At 56.4% G+C, this 27,049-nt stretch overlaps 9 protein-coding genes across 9 annotated transcripts; 6 read left to right on the top strand and 3 right to left on the bottom strand.

Annotated features, from left to right (window-relative positions):
* Nucleotides 1–808: 808 nt before the first annotated feature.
* On the top strand, nucleotides 809–2,025 carry CMQ_4721 (uncharacterized protein; the record flags this gene model as incomplete). The annotated part of the gene is made up of 3 exons (XM_014312877.1): nucleotides 809–911; nucleotides 1,109–1,843; nucleotides 1,904–2,025. 3 exons carry the CDS (start codon nucleotides 809–811, stop codon nucleotides 2,023–2,025), a joined length of 960 nt encoding a protein of 319 aa, XP_014168352.1.
* Nucleotides 2,026–2,931: 906 nt separating this feature from the next.
* On the bottom strand, nucleotides 2,932–3,848 carry CMQ_4300 (vacuolar ATPase proteolipid subunit; the record flags this gene model as incomplete). The annotated part of the gene is made up of 6 exons (XM_014312456.1): nucleotides 2,932–2,974; nucleotides 3,061–3,231; nucleotides 3,302–3,417; nucleotides 3,482–3,564; nucleotides 3,695–3,725; nucleotides 3,801–3,848. 6 exons carry the CDS (start codon nucleotides 3,846–3,848, stop codon nucleotides 2,932–2,934), a joined length of 492 nt encoding a protein of 163 aa, XP_014167931.1.
* A 2,169-nt stretch (nucleotides 3,849–6,017) lies between these two features.
* CMQ_4902 (Rho guanyl nucleotide exchange factor) lies at nucleotides 6,018–10,169 on the top strand (the record flags this gene model as incomplete). The annotated part of the gene is made up of 4 exons (XM_014313058.1): nucleotides 6,018–6,209; nucleotides 6,408–9,015; nucleotides 9,075–9,934; nucleotides 10,005–10,169. The coding sequence occupies 4 exons, from the start codon at nucleotides 6,018–6,020 to the stop codon at nucleotides 10,167–10,169; spliced, it is 3,825 nt and encodes a 1,274-aa protein (XP_014168533.1).
* Nucleotides 10,170–10,667: 498 nt separating this feature from the next.
* Nucleotides 10,668–11,216, bottom strand: CMQ_4540 (chch domain containing protein; the record flags this gene model as incomplete). Its single annotated transcript, XM_014312696.1, has 2 exons — nucleotides 10,668–10,938; nucleotides 11,029–11,216. The coding sequence occupies 2 exons, from the start codon at nucleotides 11,214–11,216 to the stop codon at nucleotides 10,668–10,670; spliced, it is 459 nt and encodes a 152-aa protein (XP_014168171.1).
* Nucleotides 11,217–12,235: 1,019 nt separating this feature from the next.
* CMQ_4763 (calcium ion transporter) lies at nucleotides 12,236–13,923 on the top strand (the record flags this gene model as incomplete). Its single annotated transcript, XM_014312919.1, has 4 exons — nucleotides 12,236–12,676; nucleotides 12,744–12,827; nucleotides 12,890–13,830; nucleotides 13,881–13,923. The coding sequence occupies 4 exons, from the start codon at nucleotides 12,236–12,238 to the stop codon at nucleotides 13,921–13,923; spliced, it is 1,509 nt and encodes a 502-aa protein (XP_014168394.1).
* A 1,690-nt stretch (nucleotides 13,924–15,613) lies between these two features.
* CMQ_4444 (glutamyl-tRNA amidotransferase) lies at nucleotides 15,614–17,491 on the bottom strand (the record flags this gene model as incomplete). The annotated part of the gene is made up of 1 exon (XM_014312600.1): nucleotides 15,614–17,491. One exon carries the CDS (start codon nucleotides 17,489–17,491, stop codon nucleotides 15,614–15,616), a length of 1,878 nt encoding a protein of 625 aa, XP_014168075.1.
* Nucleotides 17,492–21,247: 3,756 nt separating this feature from the next.
* On the top strand, nucleotides 21,248–24,097 carry CMQ_4367 (peptidase family m20 m25 m40 protein; the record flags this gene model as incomplete). The annotated part of the gene is made up of 1 exon (XM_014312523.1): nucleotides 21,248–24,097. The coding sequence occupies one exon, from the start codon at nucleotides 21,248–21,250 to the stop codon at nucleotides 24,095–24,097; it is 2,850 nt and encodes a 949-aa protein (XP_014167998.1).
* A 670-nt stretch (nucleotides 24,098–24,767) lies between these two features.
* On the top strand, nucleotides 24,768–25,703 carry CMQ_4269 (eukaryotic translation initiation factor 3 subunit; the record flags this gene model as incomplete). The annotated part of the gene is made up of 1 exon (XM_014312425.1): nucleotides 24,768–25,703. One exon carries the CDS (start codon nucleotides 24,768–24,770, stop codon nucleotides 25,701–25,703), a length of 936 nt encoding a protein of 311 aa, XP_014167900.1.
* A 266-nt stretch (nucleotides 25,704–25,969) lies between these two features.
* CMQ_4304 (uncharacterized protein) lies at nucleotides 25,970–26,689 on the top strand (the record flags this gene model as incomplete). The annotated part of the gene is made up of 3 exons (XM_014312460.1): nucleotides 25,970–26,020; nucleotides 26,165–26,323; nucleotides 26,486–26,689. The coding sequence occupies 3 exons, from the start codon at nucleotides 25,970–25,972 to the stop codon at nucleotides 26,687–26,689; spliced, it is 414 nt and encodes a 137-aa protein (XP_014167935.1).
* Nucleotides 26,690–27,049: the final 360 nt, after the last annotated feature.

The raw sequence follows: 27,049 nt of genomic DNA, 5'->3' as shown, positions 1-27,049 counted from the left end.
GCCCGTCTTGCTGCGTTTCCTGGACGTTCCTGTCTAGGCGACGCAACTAACAGACACCAAGTATGCACAGCCCAACCACGCCAACCCGCCCTTGGAATCTGTGCGCCCCTCCCATCACCCTCTAGCCGGAAGTACAACTTCGTTCTATCTTACATAGTATTGCTTCCTCTTCGAATGGCTGCACATGTCTGTCTGTCTGCCTGCCTATCTACCCTTCCTTAATCACAGTATAGCCTGCACATATAATATGTGTGCTTGGATGTATGCGTATTAGCCAGCGATAACAGCACCCGGTATCGTGGGAAGTGGTCGGATGATTCAAGTGCCTTGTCTTACCTCTGGGAACTTGGTGTGCACAACTCGCACAAGACAGGATAAGATGCCAGAAAGTTGAAGTGATCCCTACCAATGCCCCATCTTCTCTACGACTGGAAAGGCACTCCGACACGCTAAGGAGCAACCAAGAACAGGACGACGGAGACAGACCAAACGGGCCGCGGCCAACAATCAGTACACATAACCCTGCCCCTGCCCTCACTCTTCCTTACGTCGCTTCCCCTTTCTCTCTCTTCTCTTTCTTTCTTTCTAACCCCTCTCGACAGCTTCTCTCGTTTCTTTGTCTGCCGTGCCACTGTCTGTTGTCTGTTTTTGATCTGCCTCTCTGTCCTGCCGCTTGTCTGGAGCCAGCCTTCCAACACCATTGTCCTCTATTTTGGCTCGTTCGATCTCGCTCTGCACCGCAACCTGATTCGTCATCTGGATTGCACTCCAACTATCCAGTCCCCATTTGTGACGAAACGCCCGTAAAATGGCCACCACTATGCTTCCCCACCATTCTCGGGACTTCATGGAGGTGCTGAGCCCCGAGGACTTTGAGACGGCCTCTATCCGCTCTGCTGCTCCGTCCTATTGTGAGTAACTCATCAACACCCTCATCAGGGCGTGCGAAAGGGCCTGGACTCCGGCTGCTGGCGGGGCAGCCCTGCGGTCAACCCCGCGTGTGTCGCTATTTTGGCACAACCCCCCCTGCACCGTTCCGTTCTGGTCGCCGATTGGCATGTCACCGATGTGGATTCTTGGCTAATACGGTTGTGCTCCGTGCATCCAGCTTCCGAAACGCCGTCAACCCACTATACCGTCCCGAACCATGCCGGCGGCTCTTTGCCCCCGTACGCGCCACCGGAGCGTGTGCCCGGCGCCGCCTCATCCAACCGCCACAATTCTGTTCCTTCTGCACAGTCGGCTCCCATGGCCTCGTCTGCTCGGCGCGCCGGCTCAGCATCAGCTGCTTCCGGCCTACCCAGCATCGCGAGCTACGGGCTCTCTATGGACAACGATATAGGCCGTCGCGGCGAGATGCCCAACCTGTCACAGTTTCGCATTCCGTCGTGGTCCAGCATCTCGTCGAACCCCAACGCCCGCCTCTACCACTCCGTCGCCCTGCGCCGCGTCGCTGCTGCCGAGCACGCCTCTGCTGCTGCCGAGATCGGCGGCCTCATGCGACGTCTCGCCATTCTCGAGCGCGCCGAGCTGGCGGAGGCTGTTGCATCTGCCCGCAACGGTGCTAATAATAGTGGCAACGCACGAATCGGCAGCAGCCAAGCCACCACCCGCCCTTTGGAGGATCCTCACCTAGTCGGAGAGGCTGCTGCTCGCCGTACCCGTGCTGCACGACTGGCCCGTGACACCCCTGCTCCTGCAGACGACGCTCTCATCCGCGAGGATCGGCGCTGGGACTGGTTTCTTGGTTCGTTTGCTCGCCCTTCCAATGTCCCCTCATCACGCCACGGCCTATCGCTCGCCCCGAGGCGCCACATCCGTCTGCATCCGGGCTTCATACGCTGTTAGACCTTGGACTTGGACCATCCCAGACTAACGACTGTTGCTTTGCACTTTTGTTTAGGCCAGATGAAGGGCCGTCACAGACCCGGATGGAGCCAGTCGTCTTCCCGGATTCGCCGGCAATTTGATGTTACCAGACTGCCGGCCGCCACTATGCGGCACATCCGTACTGGCCGTCTGTAAAGGGCAGACCGACCTACAGATGCCGGACGAGATGCAGGCGTCTTGGGATCCGTGAAATACATCTTCTCTTGTTTTGGCCCCCTTTTGCTGGTTGTCGCCATGCATCGGCACGGTTCAGGTTTCAGGAATTTCCAGTCGGCTTAGTATCTTACACTTTCCCGGGTTCTCATCGCATATTTTGCTGGTTGTACTGGGCGCCGCATGGAAAGCTATAGGGGCAACTACTGTGCATGTTTGGGCGTTTTGTTCGGATCTCTGTTTTTTTTTCATGTCTCTTCATTGTTATGATTATGTCGGCAATTTGATTGCCATCTCCCTCCAGACGCTCCCTTTTGTGGCTTGTTTCTGTATTGAATGCTACTGTCAAGTCGTGTTCCTTGGCAGTGTATATAGACTGAACCCTTATAGCATCATGTTCTAAGGCAATATAACAAGGCCTTTCGCGATAGTCAGCGCTTGGCGTGTGCGCATATAGCTGTATTCCTCTCTACCTCTCAGCCAACTAAGCTAACTAATACACCATCTCTGGACCCAATACGCGTTACAATGTGTTACATATGCAAGATATCCTAGCGGTAATAAATCTGCTTCACATACTGGCTCTCTTTCTGCTGTTTCGAGGACACCGAAGCCAGTCCATATCAATCAAAGCAAAACAAACGCCTAGCGCCAGTGTGTGAAATGCGTCCGTCGTTTCCTGGATTGACTCTTTATCCAGCCATGGGACAGGGTCCCCCACGATTAATCCCCTTTATTCCCCCCCATCCCCCCCCTCGTTTTGACCGCCGTGGGTGATACATGAAGCAGTGGATAGCATGTACATCCAGCTATCTGGAACTTGCGTATGCCACGCGTTGATGCTTGGCATGTAATATAATCTTAATGCGCGTCTCTGAGGGTGTCGCCTTAGCCCTTGCTCTTGGTGTTCAGAATAAGTCCAACAATGAGTCTGATTCTTTGGTTAGCCAGATCAGCGTGGAAGAGGCAAGCGCCTAGATATAAAGGGAAAGGGCAGTGGACAGTGGACAATCGTACCCATAAAGTCCCAGCACCTCGCCGAAAATAAGGATCAGCACCATGCCCACGAAGATTCGCGACTGCTCCATGTATGCTCGCACGCCCTTGTCGCCCACGACGCCGATGCAGTAGCCGGCTGCCAGTCCGGTGGCGCCGACTGACAATCCACATGCAAGGTGCATGAAGCCGCTAAGAGAGAAGATAGCATGTCAGCAAGCTGTAGCGGTTATTGGCTTGCCCGAGCTGGGTCTTGGCTTACTTGAACAAGCTGTAGTTAGAGCCGGAGCTGGGAGGCCCGAGATCCTGTGCGATAAGCACGGCCATGACGAGGGCATAGACGGCAATAATACCAGACATGACGACGGGAATGAGACACTGGAGGACGAAGACATTGCGTTAGCAAAGAGTCGCCTATCGCGACAGAGAACGCATGGCTCACCTTCATAATCAGATCTGGCCGGAAGGTACCCACGCCGGCGATACCGATGCCCGACTTTGCCGTGCCGTATGCGGCTCCTACGCCTAGCGATCAAGATACATGTTAGAATCCATTGTCACTGCAGGGAGGAAGCAGATGAATTGCAGGCGCAGAGAGATATCGAGCATCTGTCAAGGATTGCCGGACGAGGGAAAGCTCGGAAACATGACGTACAGCCTAGGATCATGGCGCTCGCAATTCCGGCCTGAACGTGGAAGGGGGACGTTAGCTGGCGTACAGGTCATTTTGGTGGCAGCGGCAGGACAGAGGGACGCCGTACCATGCCGAAGAAGGGCGCGAACTTGGGAGAAAGCACCGACTCTGCCATCGTTTCCCGCTGGTGACGATGCTGATGGGAGAGATGGGAATCGGGAGATGGAAGGGCGTTCGACAATGGCAGTAGAGTTGAAAAGAGCGGAACGTGGAGCGCTGCACAAATAAGTCGAGTGCTCCGAGGTGTGGCGATGGAGAATCTCGATTGGCGTCGTCCTTGTTGCGAGAGCTTTCCGTGCAAGGCAGAAAAATAAGGGAGAAAGAGAGAAGACAGCTTTCTGAGACCCACCAGCACAGCATAGAGCATCAGTGGGAGAAGCACTGAGCACCAATGCGTGGTTTGTTTCTCATGCCCCACTCTGTATGCCAACGACTAAATGCAATTGGTTGTAGAGAGACGTAGTCACGTGCCGAGCGATGCATATAACGATGCGACTGACTCGGAAAGGGAAAAGGAGACTAATAAGGTAGCAAAGACCAAGAGGAGCACTCGGCCAAAACAGGGCACCAGCCGCTCTCCTTTCTGCACGGCCCAGAAATGGGTGAGCGGAAGCGTCCAGGCGACAGGAACCAGGTTTTGTTTGGCGACTGAAATCAAGCCAGTCAACGCTGCTGTAGCAGCTGCTGGAGACCTGTATTAAACACCAGTATGGGTTATGCGGAGTAGAATGTGGGTCACGCGTTTTATAATACCGCATACGTGAATATAATGCAGTTGTGCAGTAATACGTACTCGACTCTCCGCCAGTGCCCCATTTCCCGATCTCAAACATCACCGCTTTCCCTCCCGTCCGCTTATCCACCCCCCTCCCCAACGACAACTAGATTTGGGTCAGGTCTTCTCTTCCACATACGAGGACATCCTGCCAGCAGCACCTGCTCAGATCTTCGCCCGTCCTCCTCCTCTTCCCCCCACGATTCGCGGAGCGGCCGTTGAATCTTGGGTTAGTGCTGAGTACGCTGCTTTTCTCCCTCTTCCTCCTTTTCTCTCCCCTTCTGTTCTGATCCCCTTTCTCCTTCTGCTCGCCCTGGCCGTCTCAGTTCTCACACCATACCCTACGGTTTTAGAAACGGCCGCTCTTCACAATCCCTTGTGGATCGATTTCCAATTTATCTTCGTTGTCTAGCGCCATTACGAGAAAATTTGTCCCCGAGTTAAAGGGGCCAATTCTCCTGCCCAGTCTCCTCATCCATCTCCGCAGCATCTCGACGTGTCCAAAGCCTGCAGCGCTCACTCAACAGCCTTCCCTCCTTCCATCCCTCTCGGCTCTTCAACCGCCCTCGTGCATCATCGGATTGGCTGCCTTGTCCACCGCTCCCTCCCTTGCCGAGAAACGGTCCATCTCCTGTTTAGTATCACCAGACCACAACGTCACATTGGGCTCGACGGCTGGGGAAAATCAGGAGAAACATAGCCGCACCGCCTCAAACAAGACGCCATCTCACTGATTCATCTCTCGCCTCCAAGCCCCTTTCGCTGAAGCGTTCTGGCTGATACGCGTTTATCTCGAAGCTCTCCGAACGCTACTCATCCGCCAAAGACGCGGAGCAAGACGGGAGGCCGGCCTCGTGTGGCATCAGTCTCAGCACCTCTGCCCCCCTTCCTGTGGTCTGGACTTGTGCTGCAGCTCGCTACATCCCAGCTCTACACGACCATCATCCGTCGATGAAGGGATCTGCCCTGTCTCGGTGATCGTCCAAGAGCAAAGACGTCAGCGCCTTTGGCTACTCCATATAATCCCCGCTCTTTCTTTTAGCTTGTGGAACAGCCAGACAGCTCCCAAGCGTAGAAGACAAGACGAGCCTGCGAGCGGCCAAGTTCGCTGAGGCTCCTTTCAAGGTCGGCTTGGTGGCCTCCGGGCCTAGCAGATGTGAGTTCATTTTTTTTGGGGGGGGAACAGGGGGGCATACAAGTTCGAGCACCACACCCCAACACACCGCTGAGCCTGGCTACTCGGGCGGTGTATTTGACACCATGAACACTTCTCTGGTCTCCATATGTGTACAGACGCAGATTCGGTGTGTTATTGTGCCGTTTGTAACGGCTTGATCTGTTTGCTTGCTCTCTAGCCATGTTGGGCTTTTCTCCCGCGTTCCGAGTTCTTCCTGCCCACTTTTCAGCTTCAACAGCTCATACCCCTTCAGCAGCACCTAATCCACAGCCTTGCTAATCAGCTCTTTACAGACAGTCTGAAGACGGATCTTAGAAGCCCCAACTGCCGCCATGGTGGACTATCCGTCGTCTAGCCGTAGGCCGGTACCTTCGCGGTCCCAGGAGTACGACAATGCGCCGGGGCACGCACCAGGACATGCGCCAAACTACCAGCGAGATGCCGCCTTCTCCAACATATTCGGTGCTGCTCCTCCAGCCGGACGCTCCCAGACCATGACATCCATGACTCCGCCTGATCTGATGGTGTCACAGCACCCGCAGCATCAACAGCACCAACAGCACCAACAGCACCAACAACACCAACAACACCAGCAGCGTCCTCAATATGCACAACCGAGTGGCTACGATAATGAAAGAACTGCTTCCCTCCGACAAGGGCCGCCTCCCCAAAGAGGGATGGTGCCTGGACAAGGTGGACTGGGACCTGGGTACAACGAACAGCATTACGAGCGAACGAGGACGATGGACTCGAGCTTGGCACATGTGTTGAGCGCTGGGGGCTACTATGCAAGACCCGGGCTGCGGTCTACATCAGGCGGTCCACCTGTGCCGTCGCCAAGCGCCCAGTATCTGCAGCAGCAGCAGCAAATGAGACGGTTTCCCGGCCAGCAACCGCCGCCCCGACAAGAGTCTCGTGCTCCGATGCCTGCGGCACCAAACCGAGGAGGTCCACCAGGCTCTGGGGGACCGCCAGACCTGCGCACTCCTACCCAGCGTTATTACCAGAGCAACGGACCAGCACCGGCGCTGAACTCGGACGCGTACCGGACGCAATCCCTTGCCAACATGCCTCGGCCGAATCCACAGGCCATGTACCAAGCGCCACCAACCCCGTACCAACAAATGCCTGCCCAGGCTGGACGCCAACCGCAGTATGGAGCTGGCAATGTTGGCAGCGGTGCGGGCCAGCACCTGCAATCCAACACCACGGCCCATGGTCGTGTTGTGCCTGGCCGCCACCCCGAAGACCGGACGATGTCCATGACTGGAGGGTTTGCCTCGCACCCTGACCGGGATGCGCATCAGACGATGAGCGGACGCATTATCCCGAACCGGAGAATGCCGGGCTCGCCGGGCAAGAAGGAAGGCGAACATGGACACCAGGAACACTACCACCAAGCCATGCCGGCAGCGCCCGGTACTCAGACGAGGACGACCAGCATGGCATCAACGACAAGTGGCCATATTCCCAGCAGCGCTACTGCTGGCAGCATATCTGAACGCACCATGTCCATGGCATCGACGCTGGCACCATCGATTGCAGCGCGGTCTGAAAACGGCGAGCGCCCGCCGACAGCCAAGATTCGTCCGCCTCTTGTGTACCCGGCACTGTTGTCTCGCGTTGCCGAAGTCTTCCGGGAGAAGATTGTCATTGGCGACCGCACCAAGAACGAGCTCTCGTACAAGAATGCATTTAGCGGTGCCGAAGCTGTCGACGTTTTGTCCTTTATTATTCGCACGACCGACCGCAACTTAGCTCTGCTTCTGGGCCGCGCCCTCGACGCGCAGAAGTTTTTCCACGATGTCACATACGAACACCGGCTCAGAGACTCGACAAATGAGATGTACCAGTTCCGTGAAAACCTCGACGATATGGCCAACGAGGAGTCCGGTTCTAGTCAGAATACAAGCAGCAGCGTCAACGGTGTGTTTGTGCTGCTGTCAGAGTGCTATTCGCCGACGTGTACGCGCGATCAGCTCTGTTATTCCATCGCGTGCCCGCGACGCCTGGAGCAAGTATCGCGGCTCAACCTCAAGATGGGACCTGGACTGCAGGGTGCAGAGGGAACCGGGGCCATGGTCGGCGAAGACGACGCGGATGTCACGGACGAGCAGAAGCTCTGGATCAACTCGGTGCCCAAAGAGGTGGCAGACAGCACCAGCGACCGAGAGAAGAAGCGACAGGAGGTTATATCCGAGATCTTCTACACAGAACGCGACTTCGTCAAGGACCTGGACTATCTGCGCGACTTCTGGATTCTGCCACTGCGGGCATCCACGTCGCCTATCCCGGCTGCCCGCCGCATGCATGTTGTCAGCACCATCTTCAGCAACATCATCGACCCGCCAGCGATCCGGGCAGTCAGCGCCCGATTCGCCAAGTCGCTCACGGAGCGCCAGCAGAAGAGCCCGGTGGTGCACCACGTGGGCGATATATTCCTAGAGTTTGCGCCGCTGTTCGAGCCTTTCATCCGATACGGTTCGCGGCAGCTGGAGGCCAAGTACGAGTTTGAGAACGAGCGCAGCAGCAACCCGGCCTTTAGCCGGTTTGTGGACGAGATTGAGCGGCGGCGAGAATCGCGTAAGCTGGAGCTCAACGGTTACCTGACGAAGCCGACGACCCGTCTAGCCCGTTACCCGCTGCTGCTTGAAAATGTACTCAAGTATACGGAGGCGGACAATCCGGACCTGGTGGACATCCCACGCGTTTTGGTCATCATCCGCGATCTGCTCAGCCGGGTCAATGCGGAGTCGGGCAAGGCCGAGAACCGGTTTAACCTGCGGCGCCTAGACGAGCAGCTGGAGTTCCGGCCCAACGAGAAGGTGGACTTGAAGCTGCGGGAGGCCAACCGCGAGCTGGTGTTTAAGAGCCAGCTGAAGAAGTCGCCTGCCGATCCGCCAGACATCGTGGCGTACCTGCTGGATCACGCGGTGCTGCTTGTACGGACGAAGCAGGTGGGCAAGGTGGAGAAGCTCAAGGCGTACCGGCGGCCCATCCCGCTGGAGCTGCTCGCGATCAAGGAGATGGACGAGGTGATACCGAAGCAAGGAGCGGTCAAGCGGTCGTCAAGCAGCATCCTGCCGCTGCGGGCAGGCAACTCGGAAGCAAAGAAGGGCGACGGCTGGCCCATTACCTTCCGCCATCTCGGCAAGGCTGGATATGAGCTGACGCTTTATGCGTCGAACCAGGCTGCGCGCCAGAAGTGGCTCGAGTTTATCGACACGGCCCAGCAGCGGCTGCGTGCCCGTGCGGACTTCCTCAACACGACGGTGATCCCGACCAACTTCATGACGGCCATCAACAAGGTCAACTGCGCGGCACCTTATGGTAAGGCGTGCCGGACGGATGTGTGGGCCGTATGGACATATGCTAACGATGTGATGCAGACGGTGGGCGGAAGCTCATCTACGGGACGGACAACGGGATCTGGGTGGCGGACCGGAAGTCGCGCGAGCCATCGATGCCGCGGCGGGTTGTGGAAACGCAGTCGGTCACACAGGTGGACGTGCTGGAAGAGTACCAGCTGCTGCTGGTGCTGTCGAACCGGACGCTGTTGTCGTTCCCGCTGGCGGCACTGGCAGCGCTGGGACCGGACGATCCGACGCTGGCGAAGCGGCCGAAGAAAATCCAAAGTCACTGCAGCTTCTTCAAGACAGGCATCTGCCTGGGTAACCATCTGGTGTGTTGCGTCAAGTCGTCGGCGCTCTCGACGACGGTCAAGGTGTACCAGCCGAACGACACGATGGCCAAGGCAAAGGGCAAGAAGGGCTTTGGCAAGATGTTCAACGCGGGCCAGGACGAGTTGAAGCCGTTCAAGGAGTTTTACATCCCGACAGAGTCGACGTCGATCCACTTCCTCAAGTCGAGCCTGTGTGTGGCGTCGGCGCGCGGATTCGAGGTGGTGTCGCTGATGACGCTGGAGACGCAATCGCTGCTCGACCAAGCGGACACGTCGCTGGACTTTGTGGCGCGCAAGGAAAATGTGCGGCCGATCCACATCGAGCGGCTCAACGGTGAATTCCTGCTCAACTACTCAGAGTTCTCCTTCTTTGTCAACCGGAACGGATGGCGGGCGCGGCCAGATTGGCAGATCGACTGGGAGGGCAACCCACAGAGCTTTGCGCTGTCATACCCGTGGATCCTCGCGTTTGAGCCCAACTTTATCGAGCTGCGGCACATTGAGACCAAGGCAGTGCACATTGTTCCGCACAAGAACATCCGGATGCTCCACTGCAGCACGCACGAAGTGAGTTTTGGGGATTCTTTTTTTTTTGTGTGCTTATGACGTTGCATTGTACATCATACTGACCCTACAGATCATCTTCGCGTATGAGGATGAGCGTGGAGAAGAAGTGGTCGAGGCGCTGGACTTCTGGAAGAGCCAGCGGAAGTCGGAATTGCCGGGCATCGGGGAGACTTTCGAGACGACGCGTGTTAGCAGCAATCCGCCGCAGCTGACGCTGTCACGCCTATCCCAGTAATGCCAGCACACCTGCACTTTAGGAGGGGAGACATGTGGCGTCTCATCGATATTACTTGAGTTGAGAAAACGGGGGACGTGTCTTGTTGGATTACCTGATTCTTATTTTCACAGCTTTCGCCGGGACGGAGGGACACGTTCAGGGATTTTTTTTTCCTAGAGGGAAGACCGATACATCTCGTGTATATGCCTATATCATCGTGTAATTTTGCGCCGAGTTTCCCTTCGAATTATGCTCCCAGGGGGGCCTTGAGATGTAGCTGATGATATCAACCAATACCTTTCGCTTTGAAAAATGAGCAGCGAGACACACAGAGAGAGCGCAGAGCGTGATTGGAGGGAAGAATACAGTTCCGAGTTTAAGAATGTCCGGAGAGGGAGATGTGCTATCTATGGAAAACATTGGAAGCAGAGCAGAGGAGAAGTGTGTCTTGGGAACCTGTTTCTGTCGGTACCGTCCTCCGATTCCGTCCTGGTATCCTTCCCACAGCGTGGCCGATCAGTAGTGTGAGGCAGCGGCCTGGCAAGCCTTGAGCTGTTCGAGGTACCAGCCGCAGATCTGCATGTTGCCCGACTGCTCGTCCATGCACTGGGTGAAGGACCGGGTGGCAGTCGAGCAGTTGGGGCCCCAATTCTCCTGCTGGGCCGTCGAGGAGGTGGCGTACTGCTGCGGTGGCGGAGCCGCCTGCTGCTGGGGGGCAGCCTCGGAGGAGCCGCCGCCGAACATGTTGCCGATGGCGTGGCCGACAGACGAGCCGATGGCGACGCCACTGTCTAGTCAGTATGGACACTGTAGCAGTTCTTTTTTTTTTCTCTCTTTCTTTTTTTTTTTTTTCTTTCTCTCTGCACTCTTCACTCACGCTGCTGTGCTCGCCATCTGACCAAAGAGACCCGGCCCTTGCGACACCGGGGCAGCCATCTGGGGTGCCGGAGCGGCTACGGGAGCCGACGGCGGTGGTGCCGGACGTGCGGCATATGTAGTCGCCGGACGGCTCTGTTGAGGCGCTGGGGCGCGCGAGACGGGCCGAGAAGAACGTTGGCGAGCCATGGCTGAGAAGAGGGTGGTGGTCAGGTGAGGTGGTCAGGTGAGGTAGTGAGGTGAAGTCTGGTGAGACGAGGTGAGACGTGAGGCGAAAGGTGGTAATGCGCGGTGATGTTTGTTCAGTCGAGATCGCCGAATGGACACTGACAGTTCGGCAATGTCAGAAAAAAATAGGCGGGTCAACTGGCGAAAAGTCTAGTCTAGGCAATGTCAAAAGGTCGAAGCGTTTCTGTACCGACCATTCCGGCCAATCCGATAGCACCAATTTGCCACACGTGGAGCCCCGGACAAGAACGGAGGCCGTTCGTTCCTGGGCGTTTCGGCGTTAAGGGCGGCCACAGCCAATGCGATATTACACGCAGTCCGTAGAAGCAGATGGAAGGCACGACAGGCGCGTTGCTTCCAAAGCGTTGTAGCCTGGACTGCTGTCTCCGTGCATCTTTCCTAGATCGTGATCTTCAGTTGGAGACAACCCGAGGCGACCACAACTGTTGCATCGCAAAACGAGGCGGCCAGCCAAGCATCGTCCCTCTTTTCATTGGCCTCCCGCTTCGTGGCTTGTGGCCGGGGCAGTGCAAGCATCGCAAAACCAGACTACTTCCAAATAGGCGCAACCCAAACAAAATGTACACATTATAGCACCTAACCAGTGTTGCAATGGCTGTTGCTGTCCGCCTTATCCTCTCAGCCTCGCCTGCGACAATGTCAGCTCAGCGTTGGCCTCACGTTGCCATCCTTCACAGCCATGATAAAAGGGGGAGGCGAGCGCCCTCCGAGGCTGATGATAAACTTGCCTTCGTGACAGACTACTTAATGAGTCCAACAACTGAATCCTCCCGCTTTTGATTTCTTGCCATCTTATACAGAGTCACATCGAGACCACCGAATCCGACAGCGAAGATATGTTTGGCCGCCTTCCAATATTACCCGTAACAGAACATGGCGATGGGACAGGACGGCATTGGAGTCGTCGGCAATATCCAAGACAGGACCGAATTGTAGGCGAGGCCGAAAACCCTGAACACATGCACTGCAAAGATTCGCTCTCATCTGGCTCTTCACTGTCTGAGACGACAACGTCCGACAGCAGGATAGACTCAAAGACTCCGGCAGTCTCGACTACTGTGCTGCTTTCCCAGACCGTCACAGCTGTCGCTGCTTCCGGGCCGTCGCCGATTGCGCGTGCGGACCCCATCGCTGTCTCGCACTCCAGTGCCGCTGCCCGGGGCTGGTCTTGGTTCCGCACCGAGCTTTTCTGCGGCCTGGCCGTCTTGGCGCCCGTCGCCATCGTCGTGGGCGCGCTGCATTGGCCATCGCGGGTCGTCTTTGCGCTGAGCGCACTCGGCCTGGCCGGCCTCGAGGTGCTCGTCAGCACGGCGCTGGAGCGCATGTGTCTGGCACATGCTGACCGGAACTTGCTGGCAGCCGCCTGTCTCGAGATACTCCCCAGCATCTTTCCCACAATGGTGCGTTTGTACTGAAAGCTGCTCACGAGCTCGCCAGAATGATCAGGCTGACCCGCGAGCTCTGCAGATCGGCATCGTGTCGCTCGTGTCCGACGAGATCAATGTTGCCAAGTCGTTTGTCATTGGTAACGTCCTGAACAACATTTTGCTAGTGAGTCGCGACCTCAACAAGACTGCCGTTTGTCGAGATTGCTGACATACCGCCTCTCTCAGGGCACCGGACTCTCCCTCTTCCTCGGCGGCTTCAAGCCCGACAATGAGGGCTATGCTCAGCACGTCAGCAAGACGGCCTTTGAGCTGGTCAAGCTCACGCTGATCTCGACCTCGCCCGTCATCATGGCCTGGGCGATGATCTACGTCATGACGTCACAGACAGAGCTGGCGGTCCTCAACAGCGACGGTGTCGTCGTGAGCATCGATGCCGTTCAGGCTGATATCAACACGGAGGTCAGCCCCGCCACAGCGGCCGCCATCCGCGGGATCTCGCACGGGACCGCGGTCATCCTGCTGGTCGTCTACGTGGTCTGGGTCCTATTCCGCCGCGTGACGCACCGTGACTATTTCGCCGACGACGATCGCAGCCGTCAGGCCGCAGCGACGATTGTGCAGCAGCAACGGGGTGTGTGGCCGCTGCTACGGAAGGAGGCTGAGGGTAACACACAGACGACGACAGATGGTGAGCAGTCACGGAAGTCACGGCTGTCTGCAGCAAATATCACGCAGACTGTCGCTTTTGCTGCTGCCTTTGCAATGGCCGTATTTTGCAGCCACTACCTCGTAACCAGCATCGATCCGTTGGTCGAGGAGTCGGGACGGACCGGCTCAGCGGCCGCCTCGTCTGTGCGCCGCCATTTTGTAGCCAGCATCCTGCTGCCGCTCATCGTCAACCTCTACAGCGATGTGCGGGCAGCCGAGCTGGCCAGCTGCGGCGGCCGTGACATCAGCCTGGCCGTGCATCTGACGTACGGCGCCGGCGCCAGCTCCATCCTTTTGACGCTGCCGGTTTTGGTGGTCATCGGTTGGACTGCCGGCCACACGCTGCTGCTCGACTTCAGTGCCTTTGATGTGTCCATCCTGGCTGGCGGCGTGTGGGCGACGTCCATCCTGACGACCAACCAGGTGGACTACTTTCGCGGTTTTGTCTTTCTGTGCCTGTAAGGACTCCTTTGTCATCCAGATTACGTTCCTTCTAACTCTCGACCAGATACGGAATCCTGGCGCTGGCCGTCTTCTTATTCAAAGAATGAAACCATAAGATTTTGGTGGGAGTCTGGGAAAGCGGGATGCTATAAAGTGAAGACTGGCAGGTGAAAAGGGTTATGAGCAAAAAAAACAAAATAAAGACAAAAAGAAAGAGCTTATTAGCAACTCCTCGTTTCGATCAAGGGACCTCCGGGTTATGAGCCCGGCGCGCTTCCGCTGCGCCAAGTTGCTTTGCTTGTTGAAGAATTGGATCGGCATGCAATCCTAAGAGGAAGGCGCTTTGTCCCTCCAAAAGCCGAGCAGAAAATTGTGCGAGCTCCCTAGCCCCGCTCATCACTGATTGGCGTGACTCAACAGCTTTGCTGCATGCGCTAGACCCACTCTTAGTCACTGCAGCTTGCAATAAAAAGCTCTTCGGGCACAATTTTCCCTTTTTTTCTTTCTCCTCTTTTTCTTTGCGAAGCATCGCCCTCGTCAACGTCACGCCTCCATGCTCCAAACGGAAAAGTCGAGGGAACGATGATGGGAGAGAACGAAGAGAGAGAGCCATTCCGATGGGACCGGGGGATTTTCGTGTTTGGGGTGAACCGAGCTGCGGCAGGCGGCAGTTTAGCATGGGGAGTCACCCGAGGCTTCTGGACGCCCAGTCCTGGGGCAGGCATTGCGAGAAAGCGCAGCTTGATTCCGTGACCGCTGAGCCGAAGAACCGGTCATGTCAATGTTACTCTTGAACGTGCTGGCGACGTCCTAGCCCTGAGTGGCCACAGTCGAGAGGACGAGGAGCTCCCCAGAGCGAAGACAGCCGAGGGTGTTCTAGGAGTTGCGGGCACGACGAGGCTGTTGTCCCATCGGGAGCGGTTCTCTTTCAGAGTAAAAGTCCCATGGAGCGTCGTCTCCGGGCATCGGACGGGCGGGTCGGAAGGCCTGCGGGAAGAGGGCTCCTCTCCGTCCTGTCGGCTTGGCTCCAACACTCGGTCCCTTTTTCGGCTCTCTTTCAGACGTCTCTCCCGTCTTCTTTCCTTGGCTTTTCAACCATTCTATCTTGCATGAGAAAAAGTCGGTGAACAGCTTCATATATGCCATTGTCCGTCTCTTCGGAGGCGGGCCATCGGCTTGCCTGAAAGGGCTTTGCGCCACGATCTCGTCTCATCGAGATTGCGCATGCGATTGGCATCAGAAACGCAGGGGGAGACGGGCCCTTTGGGGACCTCTCCTTCCTATGGGAGGGCCTTCGCGAAGCTTCGTGGTCTCTCTCTTCCTACGGGGAGAGGGGGAAACACATTAGTTCGATGCGTGACGTGGAGTGCCTTGCGCTCTCTTTCCCTCTCTCGCGCGGGCGAGCTGCTCTCGTCGGATCCCCGCAAGGGAGGAAGCGAGGGTTTCGCCGGCGGAGAGGGAGAGAGGCGCAGCTCATAGGCCTCCATATTGCAATGCCGCTTATTCTTTCGAGGGCGATGCTTCCCACTACCTTTTTTCCCCAGGTGCGTCTGGCAACCCACTGAAAAGGACACTAAGGAAACTACTAACAAAGTGGGTGTGGTCGGGTCGATTGGGACGAGGTTTGGGGGTTTGGGAGGGCTGGCGTCTGAGGGATGAATAACATTTGTATAGGCAATGAGAATGCGACTACTGCTTGGTTTCTGTATGTTGTTTGCCATTTGTGTCAACTGAACTGTGTCGCATGTCACTGTATCGTGTCTATGATGGAAAGCCGGCGACATGTGTCCTGTGCCTTTAAGCCTCTGCCACGCCTGTCCATCGATGCCGCTGCAGGGCCTCGCGGTCCTCTGGCAGCTCAAACGCGGCCTCCATAAGGGTCTCGGCCACGCGCAGCAGCCGGGCGTCGTCCCAGAACTGACCGACCAGCTGCAGGCCAGGACAGAACGAGGTGGTGGCAGTGGATGGTGCCGGGATGCTGATAGCTGGAAGCCCGGCCAGGCTTGCCGGCACGGTGAAGACGTCGTTCATGTAGGCGTCGACGTGTGACGGCGCCGCCACGACATTGGCGAGCCGAGGAGCCGGTGTCGGTGCTGTTGGGCAGAGGAGGAAGTCGACCTGGGCGGGGCCGCGACGGTCGGCCAGCGGGAGGCCCTCGGGCAGGTCGGACAGGTTGATGGCACCAGCGTTGGTCTCAGTGGTTCCGGCCTCCGCATCGGGGTCGCGCAGCGGATTGGCCAGCCGGAAGACGGCGTCAAAGTCACGCACCACCAGCCGGCGGACTCGCTGCGCCTGCAAAAAGTAGTTGTCACGTGCTGCTGAGCTAAGCGCATAGGCACCCAAGAGGATGCGCTGCTGAGCTTCGGGGCCGAGGCCGGCGCCACGCACGTGTTGATAGAGGACGGGGTCTTCGTTGTTGTTGTCGTCGTTCTGACTGTCGCTTGGACTGTCGTTCTGCCTCTTGTTCTGACCAGTCTGGCCACTTCGGCCACTCTTACCCCCATAACGTACCCCATCGTAGCGCGCCAGATTCGAAGCCGCCTCGGCTGGCGCGATCACGTAATAAGCTGACAGGGCATGACGCGTTGACGGCAGCGATACGGCGGCTACGCTGGCGCCGAGCAATCGCAGCCGCGTGGCCGCCGCCGTCCAAGCTGCCCGGATGCGCGGGTCCAGCTCGGCGATGTTGTACTCGAGCGGGATGCCAAAGGAGAGCCCGAGAAGGGGTTGGCTGACGTCTCTGTTGCCCTGTTCCTCCTGTCTGCCTCCATAACCCTGTCTCTGGGCAGCCAGACGGAGACGGGTCGAGCGCGAGAGCGACGTCGGGTCGCAGCCGGTGTCGGCCTCCTGCCAGAGCCCTCCGGGCTCGCCCACGATCAGTCGCTGGATAGGACCGACATCAGTGGCGAGCAGGCCAACTGTGTCAAGGCTGTTGGCATACGGCACGACGCCGAAGCGCGACAGCATGCCGTAGCTGGGCTTGAAGCCGACGATGCCGCCATAGGCAGCCGGCAGCCGGACGGAGCCGCCCGTGTCGGTGCCCAGCGCCACGTCGACGTCGCCCAGACGCACAGCCACGGCTGAGCCGCCTGAGCTGCCGCCGACCGACAGCGCATCATCAGCCTGTCTCGTCGTGTCCGCAGCCACCCGCCCTGCGTGCGAGTACACGCTGTGCGAGCCCATGCCGAACTCGTCCATGTTAGTCTTGCCGACGACGACGGCACCGCGGGTCCGCAGCTGTCCCACGATCGTGGCCTCAAAGGGCGACACATAGCCGGCCAGCATGCCCGAGGCACACGTCGTCGTCAGCCCGGACCCGGTCGTGGCGATGTTGTCCTTGACCGCGAGCGTAAAGGTGCCGGTTGCAGCGGCCGCGTCTCGACTGGCGTCTGGGTCTGCCACCGCTCTCATCAGCGGCTGGAAGGAGAAAGCATACGCCGTCACGGGCAGAAAGACAGAAAGACAAAAAAACGTACCGACAGAGATGAATTGGTTCCAGTCTGTTTCGGGCAGAGGATGGCCAGAGGACGAACTCCTTTCTGCTGCAGCTGCTGCATTCGACACCGAGCGGCCAGCCAGGATCGCCCATCCCGGCCGAGCTGGCATCGGCCGTCGTCGCCATGCTGCAGACAGGTCCGGCGCCTTTAGGCCGAGCTGTCGGCCGTGTGGTGGCATTTTTCTGGCTCCCTATTGAGTGTGTGCAGACGGGCTTCTTTGGCGCGGCAGCACAAGAGTGTGCGTGCACGGCTGTATTATTCCATTCACGGCAAATTGGCCGCTTGCTTCCACTGCACTGGGGGTGGCACGCGAGAATGTCCGGAGCAAGATCGTTGTCGAGGCTCTGGATCTAGAGTGGGAAAAACAAAGTTAATATGCGCTAATCCTCAATTGGGTCTGTCCGTTATGCAACTATCCAAATGCCAACTGTCTGCAACTCTTGGGCAGTAAAGCAGTTGCAGTCTGAGCAAAGGGTCGAACTACCTGCAACTACTATGTATCTTCTCTTACCAATAACGCGCCGGAAACGGGTGAAACTTGCCTGGCAAACAACTCAACCATGCCGGCAAGACATCTCGGAGGCATATACAGAATCCTTCAACATAAAACGATTCACAAGAATCAAATGTGGTTATGGCGCTTTTGGAGTGCGTTTATTGGTGGCCCACTGCCACTGTATTGCTCCGGTATGTCTGCAACTAACAGGAATAGACCGACACGCTGTTCTACTATGAGTACAATTCCCGGGTGACACCCAGATTGAGATCTCAGTCACCTCCGTGACCATGGCTCTTACTGGCTGTCCTGCTGGCCGTCAAGCTACCATTTACAGCCCGCACTACGTTGTATGCACCACTATGTATGCACAAAAATGCGAGCTTCAGACCCGAAAACAAATCCCACCCGCTTGTGGCTGCGGGTTCCTGCAGGAGGTCGCACGCCCGGGGCGCGAAACTTGGCGGCCCCCTCTCCTTCAAAATCCCCGGTTCGCCAATGTTTCCAAACCTCCTGTCTGTCGTTGTGCAGGAGCAACAACAACAGCCGGTAATCGAATGAGAGGCTTCTCAGCTAAACCTTTCTGGTATTGTACTCCGTATATCTTCCGATATTGAGTCGGGGTTGCACAACGACGAACGTTTGTATCAATTGGTTGGCGCTGACGGCATCTAAGACTTGCATCTGAGCTTTTTTGCTCGCAAAAGAGAATTCGCCGCCTCTTTACTCCGTATACTAGCCATGATAACAATACATACCTCACGTAGAGTACCGCACAATCAAAGAGGGGAACAAAGATCTTGGAAATATCAGTATGAAGCAGAAAAAGCAAATATCCCATTACAGCTAGATCTAGCTCCAGAGGCTGATCTCAGACAGCCCGGAGGCCTTGTGTCTCGCCGCCACTCTTCATCCACTTGTGCGCAAACCCCATCGGCTGTGAGTGGATTTCAGCTTCCGAGTACGAATGCGAGCGAAACGACTGCTCGCCGAAACGCGGATGCTAGATATTTCCATTGTCTCGCGGATATGAGGCTATATGGGGCATATGCAGCCGCGGAAAGGAGATCGATGAAACGCCAAGGGTGGGAGCGCACAGGGGAACACGAGGCTGAAGGCTGGCCGTTTCAAGTGCTGCACAGTCGTCACTTGTGCCGTGCGCAATCGGTCCCTGACAGCATGTTTGACTTTCTCCACCAATCTTACTCCGTACAAGCCTACAAATATGGAGAAGGGGACGTCAACAGGTGTCCCGTTTTTTTTGCAGAGTTTTTTTTCTCCCACATTTTCTTTTCCTTGTCCTTGAGATGGCACACAGTAAGGCCTCCAGGGTCTGCGTATGAGACCCACGCCCAGATACTAATAAAAATGCGCTTTCCCGACCTGCACGAAGAGACCTTTCTGCAGTCGTAAGTTTCTCTGCTGATCTGCTGATTCTTACCGTAGTCAGGTCTCGCCTTCCCCACAATCATCCCTGAAGGAGGCGGCTTAGGGTCAAATGGTCCGACGAGACGGCACCGACTAGGCCTGGCAGCAGGCGCCAGCGCTAGTGGAACGAAGAGCCGGACAAACTACGGCGTGTACTCTGTATGTATGTATCTTATGTGTCTCACTCTGTAAGATACGTAAGATTCGTGTAAGATGAAGCGTACACGCACTACTCCGTACTTCGTAAGATATCTTATCTTACATAGCCTTCCTACAGGGGAAGACCGTTTTCGCCTGCCCTGTCTCCGTTTTCTTTCCGCCCTTCCGACGGCAGTGTGGAGCAGTGCTCTCCGTATCTTACGTCGTAGGATGCACGGAACATCCAGACGGGGTGCTGTCCAAGTATAGCAACATGCCCTGGTTTTATTTAGAAAGAGAAAAAGCGTCGGTACTATGTAGCACCGTCTGTGTGGCTGGATTGACAGGGCCGCTTGTTAGCACGTCGTAAAATGCAACGGCAACCCTCCACGACTACGTTAGCCAGATGCCTATAATAGCCCTGCTATAGGTTCTGCCTTCTGGCCCGTACTTCCACCTAGCCCGTCTTGCGAGGAAACACTTCGTACAGTCTTTGTCAGTACGAATCAGCGCTCGCTGTGCATAGTACGAGTACTGTACTCTTCTTCTAGGGGCGGCCCGCATATTGAAATATATTAAGATGCCATGTAAGATGCAAGGTACTATGTATGTAAACTATCCTGACAGATCACTCTACAGAGGTGCAGCCGGCATACGACGTAGTTGGCAGCAGCCGAAATTGCATCAAGATGTTAATCCAGTTAACTGGTAATGTTTACCAGACCAAAACAGCCGACGCCCGCACGCTTTACTGCTTTTGTCGCTCTTGACTTTCTTTTCTTATTCTGTCTGCGCCCCCCTTAGTTTCTTTTTCTCTCGGCGCCTCATTTCCACTGCCTGAAATAGTGTGAGTCGTTCAAATAGACTGCCTGCACTACGAGTACGCGCACATTCCAAGTTGTTGTCTATAGCAACAAAGTACGGAGTACGGATTACTCGTATTCAAGCCATATTCCATTTTATTCCACATTACGGAGTACTCCGTACTCATATGCTGTCTACTTTTCCGATTGGCCATTGTCCAATTCGCGCCCAGACATACGGAGAAGTAAACCACCCGGACGTCGCTGCCGTACGTAGTAATTCGGTGTTTCCGTTGTCGTTCCACGGAACCGCTCCTCGACCTCCTTTCGTCTTCGACCGTCCCGTTCATCTCGCACTTTCCGCATCCGCAAATCTGTCCGAGACATCTCGACAGCGGAGCACAAACTTATAAGAGGCGTTTCTTGCATCGCCGTATTTCTACCCTTTGCTCTTTCCGTCCGATGAACCGAAACTGACCCTTCCTTGCAGGGCCGCGGGGCCCAAAGAGGAAAGCACACCCCTTGTTTTCTCCTCTCTTTTTTCCTCGACTCTCATTTCCCCTGCCGTTATTGCTAGTGTGTGGATCTCATCACACCAAACAGCCTGACCGTCTTGGCTTTCCCTCCCGAAGCATGGACGGACACCCCCAGTTCAGGGTTCAAGGGCCCCAAAAATACGTCGTAGTCTATCCGCAATTGTTCACACGCACACGCCAGCACGCGCTCGCGCTGGCGACCCTTGTCGCTCTAAACTCGACCCTGCGCTCCTTCCTCACCCCTGCTTGTTTCTTACCCGTACGCTGTAAGAGTTTCGTGTGTACGGGAAGCAACACCTTTCTTTACGAAGCTGCCGGGTTTTACTGTCACATTCTCCCCGTCTTTGCATTCTCTTCTTCTCCTCGTCCTCTCACTCCTTGTTATTTCTGGTTCCTCAGCTTGCGGCGCCTCTCAATGCTGTCCAGCCAGCACACATCCACCTGCGACGTCCGCCTAAAAACTTACCAATATACACGCACAGCTGTCTAGGTTTTCCTTCAGAGAAGGAAAGCCTGGCTTTCTACACTTAATTATGGCTGAGGTTGCTCCCGAATCTACTCCCGCGCCGGAGACACTGCATAAGGATTCCAGCAAGACTCGGAGGCTTCGTCCGCCAGGAATTGATGACACCGCCGCTGGAAACGACAACAGGATTCCATTGCGAGCTGACAAGCTCGACCGCAGAGAGTCACGACTCGGTCTCCGCGGCCTGTTTTCTCGGAACAAATCCTCCAGCCAGAATGTGCGTGCTTCCGTTGCAGACCTAAGCAACTGGCCGTACTCCCCCAGCACCACCCGATCAGAGATCAGCTTGCCGCCGGATCGGGAGCAACAGGTGGAAACAGGCCCAGCTGCAAAAATAAAAACACCAAGAACCCCCACAACTCCAGCCTCACAAGCACGACGACCCATTCAGCCTCGTACCAAACTGCCTACTGCTCCCCCTCCAGTGGCTGCTTCGTCTACTCCAAAACCCAGAAAAACCTCTACCCAGGGCCCGTCGCCTCCGTCACGGTCAGCTCGAGGGTCCCTTGCCACCTGGGACCCGCCTCCACTATTTCAAGCATATCCCCAGGCCATCAAACATGCCCGGCTTCCTGCATGTACTACATCCATTGAGGTCCTCACGCGGCTGCAGAGCAATCACGGTGGGGGCACCAGCAGCTCCGCTAATTCTGTGCGGGAGTCGTCGTTGGCTGACGCTGCCGGTGACATTGCTGCAGCTGATAGAGGTATTGATAAGACCAAGAGGAGACACCGCCGGAACACGTCTGCGTCATCGACAAAGCTTGACTGGTCTAGCAAGATCTATGTCTTTGTCACATCGGGCTACCTCCTTCAGTATGCCGGGGAGGGGTCCTTCGATCGTCTGCCAGAGAAAATGCTACATATTGGCAAAGACTCGGCAGCGTTTGCTAGCGACCTGATTCCTGGACGCCACTGGGTTCTCCAGATTTGCTCCGACACGGAAGCGTCTGTTCCCTTGACTCCCGACTCACGCTCATTATTTTCACGCCTGCCCTTCCGTAGCGAACGAAGGCACGCATCCGCTTTATTGATGGTCTTTGAGAGCGCGGAAGACATGGAGAATTGGCTCAGCACACTGCGACGTGAGATCGAGCACTTGGGTGGTAAAAAGCACTTGTCTGAAACCGGAAACCCCAAGGCCAACGATCGTGTTCTCCAGTTGAAGGGCCAACCCAGCCAGCGAGCCTTGGTTGTGCGCGATCCCGAACGGTTCTCTCGTGCAATCTCTCCACAAGACATGGCCTCATCACCGTGGCGCTTGGATTCGGCTCTGGGCACCGACTCCCCCACGCCAGATATACACCTGGAAGCCCCGATTGTCTTCAAGGCATCTCGGGAAACAGATCCGTCCGCTGATGACATGTCGGTCACAAATAGCCTGGTTTCGCAGGATGGGCGTCAACTTGAAAGCTTGCGGGAAAGCGCGAATCGCCTTTCGTTCATCTCGTCCGGACAGCGCACCGTTGTGACATCTGAGTGCTCGTCCCCACCATGCTCACCTATCTGTGACAGTTTCACTAGCAGCAATGCCGACGAGCCATCATCGGCACTGGCCGATAGCCCCAAGGAGGCCTGGCCGCACCCAAACACAGCTGTCACATTCAAATATGGCCTACCCATTCAGACATCAGCAAAGAGCGACCGGCTGTCGGATTTCCGCTTCCCGATGCCGGCCGGCCATCCCAAACCACCTACACACCTAGCCCAGCCGGCACCGCCACCATTGCGGTCTCACACCGTCGTCTTTTGCAACGGAAATATGCCAATGCCACATTCTCAGTCTGTCCTGTCTCCAGTACAAACGCCGAAAAGCCCCGGGTTCTGCGTGTCTCCCACAATGCCATTGCCAGCTATCCCAAACTTCAGTGTGCCACACAAATCATCTACGCGGTCGTCGGTGGCTCTGAAAAGCCCGTCACTGGGTCAAACCCAGTCGATTGTGCCATTGGGTGCACCAACTTCGGCACCTCCACAGACTAAATTGCCAGCTCCTCCGCAAAAGCTGCCTCTTTCGAGGTCTAGCACGCGTCGGCTGCCACCGCCGTCTCTGGCATTTTCTCGTCCGCTCTCGGTCGTTCCCGACCAGCCCTCACCTCCATCCAAATCTCCTGTATTGTCTCGGATTGTCACGCAGGCCGCGCTTGAGACAGACTCTGATCGTCCCGGCTGTTCTGATGTTCAGGATACGTCATCTCTGCCTAGCTCCTTTGAGCTGTCAGCCGACACAGAACAGGGCCCATCAACGCAGACCTCGGTCGATGTCAGCAGGATGAAGAATCCTCGTGGACGTGTAGACGTGCTTGCTGCTAGTCCCGTTGAGGCTTTGCTGGAGCGAGCTAGGGTCAAGACATCTGCTCTTCCCACCCGAGGCACGATGCCTGCAACCGCTAGCACATATTCTCCAGCAAACTCGCATAAAGAAAGCTTTCGACCCAGCTCAGCCATGGACTTACACCGTCGGTCATCAAACCGGTCTCTGATAGTCGGAAGTGACGCAAAGCGTATGCACCACAAGCGTGCGAGCATGTTCGCACAAGCCGGCGAGGTTTTGCCAAGGCCGACGGAGTCGATGTCCACAAAGCTGTCTTTACCGGAGAGGCCGATTGATGCGGCGGATAGCAGAGCTGCTGCCACCCGCGGTCGCTTTCTTGAAAGACGAGAGCAACATGTGCCGCGCTCTTCGGCTTCGAATGTACACCTGCGTGCCCATTCCACGCCTCAGAAAGCTCTTTCTTACCGACGACGGAGCATGTCACAACTAGCAGAGGGACCTCCTCCTGCTCCACCACCGACCCGCGCACTGCCACCGTTGCCTCCTAACTTTGGCAGCGTGAGAGGAAGGCGTGGCGCCTAGAGAGAAGTGGGCAGTAACCCACGACCTAGTACTTGCATATGCAGCTTTCTTTCTTTTGTCCCTTTTCCTTTCCAAATCATCTCTATGCTTCTCAGCCAGCGACGGCTTTGCAATCTCCTTTGTATTTGGTGGTCAGTGGTGTCTAGACGGCAAAAAAAGAGAAAGCTTCACAGCCACGCTCAATGTCTCCGTACCGCATATGGGCAGTATTTATGAAATCATTTTTCTTTATTTCCTTTATTTCCTGGTGTACTTTACTGTATCATATCTATTCTGTGACGAGTTAGCTGAATACTGAATGACAAATATGATGGATGGATGTGTTAGAAAGGAACGCTGACTGTGAGCGATGGAGCTCGAAACGCTGAAGCGAATTTGATGGTCTTGCCCCTCCAGTAGCGCTGGGACAGAGGAAGTACCGCTCTGGTATTTCCTGGTGTGATATACATGAAAGAAAATTGCCCCACACTTCTGGGTGGTGGCCAAAAAATTAAAAATACATGCTAGGAAATTCACACAAGTTGCAAAAAATAGCGAAATCCATCAGCGAACATCTCGGCGACGATTACGAGCCACCACGACCAGCACAGAAGACGCAATCGCAAGATACAGAGTCAGAAAAGCGGGTAGTGGGACCAGATACGACAAGAAGAACACATTTAAGCACATCATGGCGACCACGTTGCCCAGCCGGGCGAAGCAGGACTGGGCTGACGACGAGGACGTGGAGGAGACGTCGACGGAGTTGCCGCCGCCGCAGACGATCAACAACAAGGATGGGACTAAGACGACGATCACGTACGGATATAATGACCTGGGACAGAAGGTGAAGACGACACGCCGGATCCGGTTGATCACGCACCGCGAGGTGGTGAACCCGCGGGTGGCGGAACGGATGACTTGGACGAAGCTGGGGCTGTCGGCTAAGGATGGCAAGGGACCAGCGCAAGACACGACGTCGGTGGGCGAAAACATTATCTTCCGGCCGAGCGCCAACTGGCGCAAGGACGCCAAGGACGAGTCCAAGGACCCGAATGCGGCAGCGCTCAAGGACAAGCTCAAGGACAAGAAGGTCAAGTGCCGTATCTGCAACGGCGAGCATTTCACGGCGCGCTGTCCGTACAAGGACACGATGGCTCCGATCGGCGAGACGACCGGCGGCCTGGGCGACGAGGAGGACGACGGGCCGGGTGGTGGCGGCGGTGGCAGCGGCGGCGCCAAGGGGCCGGGCACGCTGGGCCTCGACAAGAAGGGCTCGTACGTGCCGCCGGCACTTCGTGGCGATCGTGGTGCGGCGGCGGGCGAGCGCATGGGCGGACCAGGTGGCGCTGGCGGCAAGTACGGCGAGCGGGACGACTTTGCCACGCTGCGTGTGACCAACGTGTCGGAGCTGGCGGAGGAACAGGAGCTGCGCGATATGTTCGAGCGCTTCGGCCGTGTCACGCGCGTCTTCTTGGCCAAGGACCGCGACACCGGGCTGGCCAAGGGCTTTGCGTTTGTCAGCTTTGCCGACCGGACCGATGCCGAGAAGGCTTGTGAGAAGATGGAGGGCTTCGGCTTCAAGCATCTCATCCTGCGGGTGGAGTTTGCCAAGAAGGCGACCTAGAGGAATGGGCGGAAACGTGGAAAACCGAGGGACTATGGGAGTGTGTGTTTTTGGGCATTTTTTCTTTCTTGTGTGTCTACATACGAATCCACTGAAAGGCAATTCGGAAAGAAATGAGGGAAACGGTGGTCTTAAGAGGAATTGTTCTAACGATTGCGTAAGCTGTCTGATGTGCCGTGTTTGAATTGGTCTGTCCATCGGACGTGTCTGCAGGCAATATGTTGTGAGAGAGACAGGATATGACCTCGTACCACTTGCTCTACACAATGCAGCCTAACCTGTTCGGGCGAGAAGGTCAGTGGATCAGGGCATACTATGTAAGTTACTGGAGACGGCCGTTTTGGCGCCGAGCAGGACCACAGGTAAGATAGAGGGCGACACGGACTGCGGGATAGACTATCCGAGTAGAGAGCAGCGTGCACAGAAGCACCCAACAATACGACTACGGACTCGGATGACAGCTCGTCCAGTCACGGAGCAAACCGCGTGCCTGGTGGGAGCCTCGCCCGTTCAGCCGTAGCCAGCAGCCGGTTGTAGGCGAGAATAAACGCGACGATGTAAAACTGGAAATGCCACCGAAGGCCAGCTCATTTCACGGCCATGCAACTAGCGAGCGAATGGTGAGGCATCTGCTGGACAGAAAGCGGTCAGACCAATCAGGACAGTGCCCACAGGGGTGTCATGTGGCTGATGCAGCGGTGCAGCCTCTAAAAGAGGGGGTTAAAAAAGTCTAAAGGCACGAATTCTGTGCCTCTGACGAATCCGACAGGGCTTTGTTTTAGCGGCTTTCGGGCGGCGTACTTTACGAGGGCAGGCTCTTGCAAACGCTATGGTCAGCGTCCGGTGCTCAGCGCTGGGCGTCCGGTGGCGACTGCCTGACCTACAAGGCTCCAAGGGATTTCGAGCTGGCCGTTGCAAAGGGGAAAAAAGGGCAGGAAGAAAAGAGGGCAGGTGCAACTGCCACGTTGTGTGGCACTACTCCGTAGCTCGTAGTGGCACAGGCCCACAGTGACGATATCACGCCGCTGTCTGCCCTCTGTCTTACGCCCTTCCTACATCGGTCTAGGGCTGTTGGGAAATTGCCCATAGCTTTCGTCTTGCTTCCACCTGGCGGATCTATGCTGCTGTGCAACGACTCCATCACCTTCATCCGCTAGTTCGCTTCCCGGCTCTCTGGCATGTGACAGCCCCAGCCGGCGAGTCCCTGCCCCCATTCAGATTGGCTGTCTCTCGTGCTGGCTCAACAAACCGGAAGGACAGACGGGTCGGTTGAGAAGCTCCGGGGATTCAGGACAGGCCCAAGCCCGAATCTAACAAGGCTAGGACACCCTCTGCAAACTCTGTCT

Source organism: Grosmannia clavigera (genome assembly GCF_000143105.1).
Source record: "Grosmannia clavigera kw1407 unplaced genomic scaffold GCSC_97, whole genome shotgun sequence".
NCBI lineage: Eukaryota > Fungi > Ascomycota > Sordariomycetes > Ophiostomatales > Ophiostomataceae > Leptographium > Leptographium clavigerum.
This window is presented reverse-complemented; position numbering and strand designations above follow the sequence as displayed.